This window comes from Taudactylus pleione, unplaced genomic scaffold (genome assembly GCF_031769625.1).
Source record: "Taudactylus pleione unplaced genomic scaffold, aTauple2 ptg000277l, whole genome shotgun sequence".
In the NCBI taxonomy this organism is placed as follows: domain Eukaryota; kingdom Metazoa; phylum Chordata; class Amphibia; order Anura; family Myobatrachidae; genus Taudactylus; species Taudactylus pleione.
Window position 1 is genome coordinate 3,089,168 of NW_028284679.1, and position 14,884 is coordinate 3,104,051.

The 14,884-nt window shown below is 54.1% G+C and overlaps 1 protein-coding gene across 1 annotated transcript in view; it reads right to left on the reverse strand.

The window, feature by feature from the left end:
• Window positions 1–673: 673 nt before the first annotated feature.
• Window positions 674–14,884, reverse strand: part of RAB10 (RAB10, member RAS oncogene family) — a 42,081-nt gene continuing 27,870 nt past the window's right edge. The window contains exons 2-6 of the mRNA XM_088481721.1: window positions 14,366–14,426; window positions 9,484–9,622; window positions 3,092–3,181; window positions 1,718–1,819; window positions 674–1,165 (exon numbers count right to left, since the gene is read on the reverse strand). Coding sequence (XP_088337847.1) covers window positions 1,082–1,165; window positions 1,718–1,819; window positions 3,092–3,181; window positions 9,484–9,622; window positions 14,366–14,426 — 476 coding nt within the window. The 3' untranslated portion in view covers window positions 674–1,081. The remainder of the gene's footprint in view (window positions 1,166–1,717; window positions 1,820–3,091; window positions 3,182–9,483; window positions 9,623–14,365; window positions 14,427–14,884) is intronic.

A 14,884-nucleotide genomic window follows, 5' to 3' on the forward strand; every position in this document is an offset into this window, starting at 1 on the left:
GCTGCAGATGATTGGCAGCTCAGAACCACTCAGGAGAAACGCGTGGACACCCCCTGTGCCAGGACAGCAAACCGCGCTATTCTATGTATACTAACAGCATGTCATACGCCTCCGGTACAAGCCAGAGGCGCCTCCTGGGGGACGTATTCTAATTACAGACAGGAAGCATTGTGATTATGGATATATCAGGGTCATAGAGACAAGCTGGGGAATGATCTTATTACAATACAGCGCCACGATCATCATGCAGCCAGTACCCAGCTCCGTGCACCCCTTATACTGGACATCACATTAAGGGTTAAAGCCCTGTTTTACTTAAGGCACAGGACCTAATCCACCATGACTGGCGAAACGCGTTAATGATCCCCAGGGCAGGACTGGCATTTACAGGCACGGGTATTAGAAAATTCAGTGCCCGCCAGCAGCGTCTACATAAACAGGCTTCTTACTATTCCCCCCTATTACACCTATATGTGATCTAGATTTAATCTTGTGTTACGTCAAAGAAACCCAAAATATCACCACAAAAAGAGAGAAAAACACATTTGCACATTGGAAGCAAACCAGAAGGCGCTGGAGTGCTAGCTCTATAGTCAAGTACCAGCCTCCCCTTGGCTAATGCGCGTCTGCGGGTTCTCGGCACATCCGTCTCACTACACCATAAAAGCAGTAGTTCATTCTAACTTTTATTGTGGTACACATCTGTTTTCCAGAAGAGATTAGCAGAATTCGCTGTACGTGTCTCTGTTGTTAGTGATAACAGAACAAGGGGCAATGAGAATACAACCAAAATGTAGTGACGTGGGGGGGGGGGGGGGCGCCGTAAAATGGTATAGGCCACAAACATGATTTGTTCACACGATCCTGTGTGGAGGAGGCTTCTTCCGTTTTCTATAGAGTTTTCAGAGAAATGACACCAGCAAGCACTCGTATAGATGGGAGGATGCTAATATGAGACGGGGGAGGGGAGACATTCAACAGGGGGGAGGGTCAGGGGGCAGTGGTTTATGCTGCGAGGACCATGGGTGGGGGAAAGGGTGAGTAGGGGGCAGTGGAGGGGTGAATGTTGCAAATAAAACACTCAACAACATTTGCTCTTCCAGCCCGTGACGCCTCCCCCACTACTGATATCTACATTCTCACTGTTGGGTTCTTTGACTGGAGTCTGCAAAACAAGAGACAGAGGAAGCGATTAGACGGGCGGAGGTCCCTGCGTTACTGGGTACAGAGCGTCACACACAGGGACAGAACCGGGCTAAGCACCCAAGATGGTAGTCCTACCACAGGCCACCAGTGCTCTAATGATCATAGCACCACAAACTAAATTATTGGCCACTAAGCTAAATATCAGAGATCCCCCCCTACCCCGGCGTGGATGAAAGAGGGTCACTGATTCAGGTAAGGGGGTTTAGACATATTACATAAAAATACCTTAAGAGACTAATTAACCTTTAACAAAGTGGCAGCGTGCATGCAATAATAACCCCGGACGGTGACGGGCTGTCCGGCCGGAAGGAAATGACATTCGCTACAGCAAAGTCCTGACAAATAAATATGGTTCGAGTGAAGCCAGATCTCTCCCATCTAAGACACTACGGTGACAATAACGTTGGTGGCATGCACTCTCGCGCGCGCCTCTAAATGCTGCATGTTCCCTTAAAGCCACCGCCACAGAAAAGGAGCGAGGAGATGGTGCCGCCATTGATGAATCTCATACCTTTCGAAGTATGTCTTCTGCTAACGTGAGGAATGCCTTCTCAATATTTACGTTTGCTTTTGCGCTAGTCTCAAAAAACCTAATTCCGTGCTCTCGAGCGATCTACGGGAAAACGAAAGAAAAATCAGATTTACATTAATGCTTAGACTCGGTCACTGATATTACAGCAACTGACTACACACATCCCAACCAGCCAGAACACTGGGAACATCCCTCTATCGCAGGGGTATTTAACATTACACACTCCAGCATGTCCTGCAACCGTTATCCTACTAGGGCATGCTAAAACTGTGGCATGGCATGCTGGCATTTGTAGTTCCCCACAGCAGCTGTAGGGCTGCATGTAGAATACCCCTGTTCTAAAGCTGGGTACAGACTATATAATGTACAGTACGATACATCGTTCCATCACGATTAGGAACAATGTATCGTACACATTGTATAGTGTGCGCCCGATCAGTCGCTCCGCCGCCCTGCCCGCTGTACTGCGCGGCAGATGGGACGACGCAATGAACGATGCAGTGCAGTTACATGCAGAATGTAACGATACATCGCGCAGTCGTACGCCTGGTGTGGGTAGTTCCCGAGGTACACTTCAAAACTCGTGTGATCACTGGGAGCCAATGCAGCGAGAGCTGGAACCTGAGTGGCACAGGATGTCGCTGAGCGTGCTCCTGCCAGTACATGGGCTGTGCCCACTCACATGAACAAGCATTGCTGCCCAGAGGACTGATAACGTAACGCTGGCATGTGAAGTGGTGACTATAAATACATATTCTCCAGCCTGTGTACGTTCGGGCAGGTGGAAGGGCAGCTGAAGCAATGTTAATGAGTGTGCGGCTGTCAGCCCACTCTGCCTTAATGATGCCCACTAGTTCCTTGTGAAGTCATACCGGCTGTGCCCAGCAGATGGCGGTCTCCTCTCAGTCCCTTTACATCGCTCTACCGCACAGGAATATGCAGAGTGACTGAGCGACTGGCATACAGCAATGCTTACACTGAGAATGGCCAATGTAAAGGACAATATACTGTGGTGTGTGCAAAGCAACACACCATATCCACCCCCCCCTGCGCTGCTGGATCGCTATGTAAACGTTTGTGTGACTCTTACACAATCATCACTAAAGTTCTGCTTACTTGTGGGATAACAGGAACGGCTCTGGCGCCTATGTAACAATACGGGGAATAAAACATTTACATTAAGGGGCCGGAGCAAGACGTCGTTATTCCCGTAGGGCGGCTTGTGGATATCAATGCCGAGAAAGCAGACTGTGCGTATGGCGGAGGAATCTATGCGCCATCAGTAATCGCTGGGCACTGTCTGCCGCCAGCTCAGACACTTTTAGGATCACCCCCTCCGGCTACTTTAGTTACCTGCTCCCCCTTTGCTTTGGCCACCACTCTCTTGTCCTCCATGTCACACTTGTTTCCTAGCAGCATCCGCTCCACGTCTTCATTGGCATGCTGGAAGAGGAGGAGGAGGACATGGGGTTACTGTGACGCATCTCTGTCATAGGAATCAGACACGGGAACCGAAGCGACAAGCTCACATACAGGGAAAGTGTATAGTAACTGTCAGGTCACCATGGATACATTACACCCCCCCCCACCCCCCTGCTCGCAGGCCGCAGACACGGGAACCGAAGTGTCACATACAGGGAAAGTGTATAGTAACTGTCAGGTCACCATTGATACATTACACCCCCCCCCGCTCACAGGCCGCAGACATGATGGCTGAGGCTGCACCGCTCGCCCCTCACCCAGTGCTGTGTCACCAGCCTATTTTAGGATCCTCAACCTGATAAGGAACTAATGTCGTCACTGCTGGGTATCTGTGTCAGGAGGAAAATAGCAGCGCTGGGAGCAGGTCTAGAGCTTTAGCTCCTTAGGAAGCCCGCCCCCCAGCGACACCGGCTGCCAAGCCCGCCCCCCAGCGACACCGGCTGCCAAGCCCGCCCCCCAGCGACACCGGCTGCCAAGCCCGCCCCCCAGCGACACCGGCTGCCAAGCCCGCCCCCCAGCGACACCGGCTGCCAAGCCCGCCCCCCAGCGACACCGGCTGCCAAGCCCGCCCCCCAGCGACACCGGCTGCCAAGCCCGCCCCCCAGCGACACCGGCTGCCAAGCCCTTCAGGTGATTCCAGGGCAGCGGTTATAAATCCTGAGATTGCACCTCTACCTGCTATTTACAACCAATCATTAATCTAGGATAACATCTGTGGCCGGAGGCAGGCCACACGGGGTTAATGGCTACCACAGCACTGAAGGGGATAAACCCCGTGCTGTGCCGCCATTTTTAAAAGGACAAAGGCGCCAGGCGCCCACTGTAAATGTATACTCGGCGCTACGCGCTGAGTGTTAATAAGTGTGTTTTTTAATGTTTTACACGTCGCGGCCAGGACCCGCTGCACTTGGGGAGTGTAAGTAGAGTGTGTCATGGCCGCTGCGGGACAGGGAGAGCCAGCTCCCACTGCGACCAGCGCTGAAACAGTTAAAGTGGACAGTGTAAAAACACACTGCACATGGTCCATAGTAAACTGTATTAAAGTATATATGTATTGCTGTAATGCACTGCAGCTGATCTGCAATGCATTAGTGCATGAAGCAACGTATATTTAATAGGCTATGCACTATATGGTTTAAATGTATATTTTGTAGAGAAAATGCACTTCTTGACTATATGCCTGAATATGACATGACCAGCCTCTGTGTCTGCAGAAACAAGATGCTAATTGTCATTCCCTTCGCAGGAGGTCTGATGAATAGGAATGACTGGAAGTTCTCTGTGTAAAAGGTGTGAATGGTGTCATATAGCCAAACACTACATGTACAGAACTTCCTTTGAAAAGACTATCTGTTTTTAAGAACCTTTTGGATGTCACTGAATGTGTTAAGGTTGGAAATGCCAAACTGATTGATAAGGATGAATGTCATTTACTATTTCCTGTGACATGTTATATCAACATTTTAGGAGACAGTATAATGTATGATAAATCAGTTGTGTTTAAAGTTTGGGTGGTGCATTAGGAAGGAGGATATTGAGTGACTCCTTTGAAATGTAATATGTTGTTAATTTATATTTTGTGAGCTAGAATGATTGGCTAGAAGGAACACAGGGTGGATTTGCCCCCCTGTGATGTTGTGTGTAAGAATGACATAAAAAGAGGGACTGTGAGCCCTGTATGTGTACAACCCTGTAACTTCTTTGAGGAGAAGAATTGCTGCTTGATTTTGTGTGTGATATTCCCCTTCAGACGGAAGGGAGGGTCTTCTTTAAGACTTTGAGCAATAAATATCTTGCCTGACTTCAATTGTATCTCAATCCTGCGACTAAAAGAACTGCGCCAAACGCTATTCCGTTCTCCTGCTGTTCTGGGTAAGAGCTCCGTGTCTCCAAGTTCAAGCCCTCTGCCAAGCTACCGTGCAGACCATGTCCATTGCGAGGGATCAGGGGGGGAACAGCCGACACCAAACAGGAGATGTGTCCGCAGCTAATCACATACATACGCAGCAGAAGCGGTTCCAGGTGCCGAGGCAGGAGGCAACGTGTACTGAAAAAGCGGTTCCAAACGCCGATGGTAGAGTTTGGTGGTGGCAGCATCGTTACATGCCCACGGCGCAGTGGGCGGAGTCAGTGACAGTCAGTCACTGACGGTGAGTGGGAGTCCAAAAGCGCTAACCCGTGACCAGGGCCGGCCTAGGCGAAAGGCGTCCGGTCACAACATCCAAGTACAAGGGTGATTTGGGAGCAACATATCGTACCTTCAATGTGCCGTTCCCCCTCCAAATACAACTGGGGGAAGACAACATTATTACAGGGATTTTTAGGCCCATACATACACCCCATACGAATGCTTCCCACACGGGCCACAATTGTTTCCAGAGGCAATGGATATAAATATACTACTGAAAACCACTAGGGGAAAAAAAACGCGCATTTTAGGAAAAGTCACAAACGTATGGGCCATATTTCATAACACGTCACACTCTCAGGATGGGCCCATCCTATGCTAGACAGGGACGGCGTATGGCAGAGGTTATGGAGAGACTTTGCTAATGTGTGACTGGTCGGCCGTCACTTGTCCTCCAGAATCAACTGCGACACTTCAGCTCTGATCTGTTATTGCAGGAGATGAGGCCGCCTGCCTGCCATTCGGTAGTCTGTGAATGAAGCTGGATTAGGGGGCTCGTTACGCAATGCCTCACTACTCTCTCAGTTGGGACCCTCTTCCACTGCCCCCCTGCCGTTCTAATTGCCTCAATATTTCTACAACCAGAGCTCTGATAAACAAATACCAACACATTAAAGAGCGCAATGTGATTGGCCGCCTCTGAAGAAAAGTCGCTGCTTGGAAAGCGGCCAAGACTCAAGCAGATCTCCGATCAATGAATCATTTCAAACTGCAGGGGGGCACAAACAATTACCAGCAGCATTTTCTACACACATCCAGTGATGCAAAGCTAAGAATGGGCAGCAACGGACCCCTGGGAAGGAAATAAAGGGTTGGCTTACTTTAGGACAATGACCCCCTCTCTAGCCAGCTACCCATCCTCCCACAAAGCTGTTGAATGAAGCATCTTCTCTGGAAGCTGTAGAGAGAAGCTGGGGCTGCGGAGAGCCAGGTCAGCAGGAGAATGAGCCGATTGTAGGGCCTGGCTCTGGTAGGTGCGTGCAGTGATTGCAGCACTTCAATGGGTTGTGAGTGAGGCTACTGTCCAACTGGGTGCAGACTGCACTACACAACTCTCCCAGCAAACTCTCTCCTCTCACACACACACACAATAACTAGATGTACGGGGAGTCTATTCTGAGGCCATGTGGAAGAACACGCACAGCCTGCCGGTACCAGAGGCTGAATCATGTCACAATCAGACTCCGGCAGTCTGTGGCTGTCCCCTCCCATACGCAGGCTGTATGTATGCAGTATCACAGACACTCCCTATCTTACTCATGTAATGCTGCATTCCTGACCAGCACTTATGCAACCTGACCAAATGGAAAAATGCTGTCAGAGGAGAGATATGGATTTCTGTCATCTCCGCACGGGGCGATACGTTACACATCCCAGCTCGCACATCCCAGCTCGCTGCGGCACATGGTTACTCACTACACACTACCACATATAGGACCGGACTCGGAGCCGCACCAAATGCTGACGCTTGTGCATGCGTTTTCCCGTGCTCGCCTGAGGCGCATGTGTTACCCCGAGCGTACGCACACAGGTGCTGCTGCCATAGGGACAGGCAGGAAGAGAAATCTGGTGGAAAAATGATGGGCGCGAATACAAAAATGAGCCGTTCACGTGGCGTATTATGGGAGCGCCGTGGGCGTGTCAATGCGAGCCGCTGCATTCACAGACGCACAGCAGGAGGTATGTGCGCCCATGGTCAGGTGAAGACACTGCACCAGCCATAAGGGTGCCACGACTGATGATGGGTTATAAGGACGCACTGATCCGTATTGTAAAGGGCATCTCAGCACAATCGGACGCACGGGGGTGCACAAAGAAATGAGTTTGTAGCAGCATTTACATAAACCAGCAGACGGGTGACCGCTAACGCGCGCTGCTGCTGCTCATCTACCGTCTCAACGCAACCAGGGTCCCCGAACCAACACTGCTCTCATTCACTATAACCTATGACCTGACCCCAGCCAGCACCTCTGCCTGCAGCATGGAGGCCTGTGAGTGTGGGGTCATCGCGCTCAGACGTTCTTACAAAATAAATCTTATAAGCTGCGACTTCAGGTACAAGTAGTAAATGCTAGAGCAGAGGTGACCGCAACCTCAGGGGGTCACCGCCCGACATGCGTGACCGCGGGCCTCAGGGGGGTCACCGCCCGACATGCGTGACCGCGGGCCTCAGGGGGGTCACCGCCCGACATGCGTGACCGCGGGCCTCAGGGGGGTCACCGCCCGACATGCGTGACCGCGGGCCTCAGGGGGGTCACCGCCCGACATGCGTGACCGCGGGCCTCAGGGGGGTCACCGCCCGACATGCGTGACCGCGGGCCTCAGGGGGGTCACCGCCCGACATGCGTGACCGCGGGCCTCAGGGGGGTCACCGCCCGACATGCGTGACCGCGGGCCTCAGGGGGGTCACCGCCCGACATGCGTGACCGCGGGCCTCAGGGGGGTCACCGCCCGACATGCGTGACCGCGGGCCTCAGGGGGGTCACCGCCCGACATGCGTGACCGCGGGCCTCAGGGGGGTCACCGCCCGACATGCGTGACCGCGGGCCTCAGGGGGGTCACCGCCCGACATGCGTGACCGCGGGCCTCAGGGGGGTCACCGCCCGACATGCGTGACCGCGGGCCTCAGGGGGGTCACCGCCCGACATGCGTGACCGCGGGCCTCAGGGGGGTCACCGCCCGACATGCGTGACCGCGGGCCTCAGGGGGGTCACCGCCCGACATGCGTGACCGCGGGCCTCAGGGGGGTCACCGCCCGACATGCGTGACCGCGGGCCTCAGGGGGGTCACCGCCCGACATGCGTGACCGCGGGCCTCAGGGGGGTCACCGCCCGACATGCGTGACCGCGGGCCTCAGGGGGGTCACCGCCCGACATGCGTGACCGCGGGCCTCAGGGGGGTCACCGCCCGACATGCGTGACCGCGGGCCTCAGGGGGGTCACCGCCCGACATGCGTGACCGCGGGCCTCAGGGGGGTCACCGCCCGACATGCGTGACCGCGGGCCTCAGGGGGGTCACCGCCCGACATGCGTGACCGCGGGCCTCAGGGGGGGTCACCGCCCGACATGCGTGACCGCGGGCCTCAGGGGGGTCACCGCCCGACATGCGTGACCGCGGGCCTCAGGGGGGTCACCGCCCGACATGCGTGACCGCGGGCCTCAGGGGGGTCACCGCCCGACATGCGTGACCGCGGGCCTCAGGGGGGTCACCGCCCGACATGCGTGACCGCGGGCCTCAGGGGGGTCACCGCCCGACATGCGTGACCGCGGGCCTCAGGGGGGTCACCGCCCGACATGCGTGACCGCGGGCCTCAGGGGGGTCACCGCCCGACATGCGTGACCGCGGGCCTCAGGGGGTCACCGCACGACATGCGTGACCGCGGGCCTCAGGGGGTCACCGCCCGACATGCGTGACCGCGGGCCTCAGGGGGTCACCGCCCGACATGCGTGACCGCGGGCCTCAGGGGGTCACCGCCCGACATGCGTGACCGCGGGCCTCAGGGGGTCACCGCCCGACATGCGTGACCGCGGGCCTCAGGGGGTCACCGCCCGACATGCGTGACCGCGGGCCTCAGGGGGTCACCGCCCGACATGCGTGACCGCGGGCCTCAGGGGGTCACCGCCCGACATGCGTGACCGCGGGCCTCAGGGGGTCACCGGCCGACATGCGTGACCGCGGGCCTCAGGGGGTCACCGCACGACATGCGTGACCGTGGGCCTCAGGGGGTCACCGCACGACATGCGTGACCGCGGGCCTCAGGGGGTCACCGCACGACATGCGTGACCGCGGGCCTCAGGGGGTCACCGCCCGACATGCGTGACCGCGGGCCTCAGGGGGTCACCGCCCGACATGCGTGACCGCGGGCCTCAGGGGGTCACCGCACGACATGCGTGACTGCGGGCCTCAGGGGGTCACCGCACGACATGCGTGACTGCGGGCCTCAGTATGAGAGGTCAAGTGTCCTGTCTAGAATAGTAACAATACCGTGTGCTGCACAGACTGCCACAGACAGACACCGTGACACCTACAGGCCCAGCAGCTGCATCAGGACTATAAGGAAACAGCAGGTACTTACCTCGTCTATGTTTCTGAGCCATTTGCTGATGTTCTCAAAGCTTTTGGCATTGGTGATGTCATAGACTAACATTATTCCCATAGCGCCTCTGTAATAAGAGGTGGTGATCGTGTGGAATCGCTCCTGTCCGGCTGTGTCCCTGTGTACGAGAAGAGAAACCAGATCAGTTCAACTCTACACACAATGAGACCCCAAATCCAGGAGCAACATATAGCTGTAACCTCCTTCCTGTATATGGTCAGTGCCCCTACACTGTATAGCTGTAGCCCCTTCCTGTATATGGTCAGTGCCCCTACACTGTATAGCTGTAACCCCCTTCCTGTATGTATGGTCAGTGCCCCTACACTGTATAGCTGTAACCCCCTTCCTGTATGTATGGTCAGTGCCCCTACACTGTATAGCTGTAACCCCCTTCCTGTATGTATGGTCAGTGCCCCTACACTGTATAGCTGTAACCCCCTTCCTGTATGTATGGTCAGCACCCCTACACTGTATAGCTGTAACCCCTTCCTGTATGTATGGTCAGTGCCCCTACACTGTATAGCTGTAACCCTCTTCCTGTATGTATGGTCAGTGCCCCTACACTGTATAGCTGTAACCCCCTTCCTGTATGTATGGTCAGTGCCCCTACACTGTATAGCTGTAACCCCCTTCCTGTATGTATGGTCAGCGCCCCTACACTGTATAGCTGTAACCCCCTTCCTGTATGTATGGTCAGTGCCCCTACACTGTATAGCTGTAACCCCCTTCCTGTATATGGTCAATCCCCTACACTGTATAGCTGTAACCCCCTTCCTGTATGTATGGTCAGTGCCCCTACACTGTATAGCTGTAACCCCCTTCCTGTATGTATGGTCAGTGCCCCTACACTGTATAGCTGTAACCCCCTTCCTGTATATGGTCAATGCCCCTACACTGTATAGCTGTAACCCCCTTCCTGTATGTATGGTCAGTGCCCCTACACTGTATAGCTGTAACCCCCTTCCTGTATGTATGGTCAGTGCCCCTACACTGTATAGCTGTAACCCCCTTCCTGTATATGGTCAATGCCCCTACACTGTATAGCTGTAACCCCCTTCCTGTATGTATGGTCAGTGCCCCTACACTGTAACCCCCTCCTGTATAGCTGTGTAGGGGTTTTACCTTCAAGTAATGTTTCTATGTTACTGTCCGTTACCTGCTATGCTGTAATATTTACTAAATACCTTTCCTCACTTTTCAGGCTCCTTTATTTCTATAGGTGGGTACACGCCTAATCGATGTGACAGTCATTACAATGTCCCTAATCCCAGAACACAGAATATACATCGCCGCCGCCCCATCTGACGGCAGGGCAGCACGTCGCCCCATCTGACGGCAGCACGTCGCCCCATCTGACGGCAGCACGTCGCCCCATCTGACGGCAGCACGTCGCCCCATCTGACGGCAGCAGAACAATGGTTCGGCAGACTGGGGGAAAGATTGCACAATATATAGTCTAGTGTGCATCCAGCTTTAGACAGAGGGGAGAATTGAATATTTTCTGAACGCCCGATGGAGTTATTCAATTGTTTTGTCAATCAGGTGCGAGTGCCGTGGGCATCAATTTCTATTCGCACTTTCCTAATGCGGCAAGCAGAAACGCACGAATAGTAAGACACTTGGGCGCACTGCCGAAACTGCAGTTCGGCTGACCGATAGTTTAGTCCTCCGCAGTGTCCAGAGCAGAGCGGTCATATTGCAGGGACGAATATCACACACAGGTCTGCTTTACACCCATGTATTTGTGTTACCAGGCAGAGGTGACCCACCCTAGCCTGGCAATGTACTTGGTAAATCAGTTGCAGGAGGGTGCAAATAATTAAAAGAAAAATAAAGTGAAGGTTTATGATCCCTGTATTGTTATAATGGAAACGCCTCAGTAATTCCTTTCACTGTCCCAGATTAGAGATCCCAGAGCCATTACGTCAGTAATGGGAGTTATAGATCTCTCCAGCATGTATTAGTAATCAGTGCCAGCAAAGAGACAATGATGCCACCAGTACTGCAAATGAAATGAAGGTAAAAATCAGACACTTGGCAATGTAATGTATGGTTAGTGCCCACTGTAGGCATTTCCACCACAAAAGTGGAATATAAAGCAACATATAACCCCCCACAGCACCAACAGAGAAATCCACGTACAATGCCAGACAGTGATAAGAGGTTACCTGGCTCCTAGATAAATATAAACTGTGCCAACTACTCCTTGGACAAACGGAGATTTGCAGCAGTATATCAGCATTGTAATAATCTGCCTCACCTGCAGCATTAGGCATGTAACACCCAGCAGCGAGGAGAGATAGGAGGCGTCTGTCTGTATACCCCATGAGCAGGACAGAGAACCAGGATAAGCCAAGGGAATAGCAGACTGTACACACCATGAGCAGGTCAGAGAACCAGGATAAACCAAGGGAATAGCAGACTGTACACACCATGAGCAGGACAGAGAACCAGGATAAGCCAAGGGAATAGCAGACTGTACACACCATGAGCAGGTCAGAGAACCAGGATAAGCCAAGGGAATAGCAGACTGTACACACCATGAGCAGGTCAGAGAACCAGGATAAGCCAAGGGAATAGCAGACTGTACACACCATGAGCAGGTCAGAGAACCAGGATAAGCCAAGGGAATAGCAGACTATACACACCATGAGCAGGACAGAGAACCAGGATAAGCCAAGGGAATAGCAGACTGTACACACCATGAGCAGGACAGAGAACCAGGATAAGCCAAGGGAATAGCAGACTGTACACTTATAGGGAGCTGCAGGCATTATACAGCCATTGTAGTGCAGCACGTCTTCAGAGCAAGGCAAGAGATTACCAACTCTGTATGGGAATCTATAGGATCTACAAGCACATTGGTCAGTGAGCGAGGGACAGTGACAGCCTGCAGCTCCCTCTCCTTACATTGGGGGAGGATACAACCAGCGCTAACAGCAATAGGGCACGTCACTGCATCCTCTCCCCCCAACAGGGCACGTCACTACACCCTCTCCCCCCAACAGGGCACGTCACTGCATCCTCTCCCCCCAACAGGGCACGTCACTACATCCTCTCCCCCCAACAGGGCACGTCACTGCATCCTCTCCCCCCCAACAGGGCACGTCACTGCATCCTCTCCCCCCCAACAGGGCACGTAACCGCATCCTCCCCCCCCAACAGGGCACGTCACTACATCCTCTCCCCCCAACAGGGCACGTAACCGCATCCTCTCCCCCCCAACAGGGCACGTAACCGCATCCTCTCCCCCCAACAGGGCGCGTCACTACATCCTCTCCCCCCCCCCCCCCAACAGGGCACGTCACTACATCCTCTCCCCCCCAACAGGGCACGTCACTACATCCTCTCCCCCCAACAAGGCACGTCACTACATCCACTACCCCCCAACAGGGCACGTCACTGCATCCTCTCCCCCCAACAGGGCACGTCACTGCATCCTCTCCCCCCAACAGGGCACGTCACTGCATCCTCTCCCCCCCAACAGGGCACGTCACTGCATCCTCTCCCCCCCAACAGGGCACGTCACTACATCCTCTCCCCACAATAAGGCACGTCACTGCATCCTCTCCCCCCAATAAGGCACGTCACTGCATCCTCTCCCCCCAATAGGTCAAGTCACTGCATCCTCTCCCCCCAATAGGTCAAGTCACTGCATCCTCTCCCCCCAATAAGGCACGTCACTACATCCTCTCCCCCCCAATAGGGCATGTCACTGCATCCTCTCCCCCCAATAAGGCACGTCACTGCATCCTCTCCCCCCAATAAGGCACGTCACTGCATCCTCTCCCCCCCAATAGGGCACGTCACTACATCCTCTCCCCCCAATATGGCACGTCACTACATCCTCTCCCCCCAATAAAGCACGTCACTACATCCTCTCCCCCAAATAAGGCACGTCACTACATTATCTCCCCCCCAATAGGGCATATTACTGCATCCTCTCCCCCAATAGGGCATGTCACTGCATCCTCGGGAAGCAATCGGGAAGCCGACTGCCTATATACTGGCAGCCGGCTTCACGACTGTCTTATCTCGGCAAGGGTGAAATGCCGGGCGTCTGGATGTAGACTCCCGCAATTCCCCGACGCCGGGGACACCGGCGCCCGGCATCACGATCGTAGTGATGCCGGGCGCCGCGAGCGGACAGCCACGGGGGGGTTGAGTTTTAGGTTTAGGGCTCCCGGGGGGGACTTAGGGTTAGGCACCCCCCCCGGGAGGGTTAGGCTACGGGGAGGGAGGGTCAGGGTTAGGCACCCCCCCGGGGGACTTAGGTTTAGGCAGCGGGGAAGGGGGTGGTTAGGGTTAGGCACTTTGTGGGGGGGGGGGGGTTAGGGTTAGGCACCCCTAAGGAGGGTTAGGTTAGTGGATACTTACCTATCCATGATCGGGATTTCCAGCGCTGTCGGGCTTCCACTGCGTCACACTCTGCTCCTGTCGGGCTGCTGCTGACAGGAATCGAACCGCCGGCCATGCGGCCGACGGTATATCATACCCATTCCGCATCCTCTCCCCCCCAATAGGGCACGTCACTGCATCCTCTCCCCCCAATAGGGCACGTCACTGCATCCTTTCCCCATAATAGGGCACGTCACGGCATCCTCTCCCCACAATAGTTACACAGAGTAAGGCAGGGCCTAAACTCTCAGCAGATCATGTTTTCAGGAATTCAGTTTGTGGAAATAGGTAGGATAATTTCATGAAATCCTGAAAACATGACTTGTTGGGGTGCACCCAAGGCTTAGAGTGGAAAACCCCTGTAGTAAGTTCTTAATGTTTATAAATCAGTTAAAATCAGTTTGTCTCCAGCACATTAACGTCTCAGCCATAGACACAGCGACTACCCAGAGTATGAACTCACCAGATCTGTAATTTGATCTTCTTTCCTTGTAATTCCACAGTTTTGATCTTGAAGTCTATACCTGTAAGAGATAAATACATGATTAGTATCTTCCACCGTACACACAGCGAGCACAGCGTATGCCCCATCAATCTGTGTATGCTAAATACTGTAGTACAGGCCTGTGCAGCACCGGAGCGCACTCACACAGCGTATGGAGCCTAGTGTTACAGGACACCTTCCCGTACACACAGCGATCACAGTGTATGGAGCCTAGTGTTACAGCACAGGACACCTTCCCGTACACACAGCGAGCACAGCGTATGCCCCATCCCTCTGTGTATGCTAAATACTGTAGTACAGGCCTGTGCAGCACCGGAGCGCACTCACACAGCGTATGGAGCCTAGTGTTACAGGACACCTTCCTGTACACACAGCGATCACAGTGTATGGAGCCTAGTGTTACAGCACAGGACACCTTCCCGTACACACAGCGAGCACAGCGTATGGAGCCTAGTGTTACAGAACACCTTCCCATAC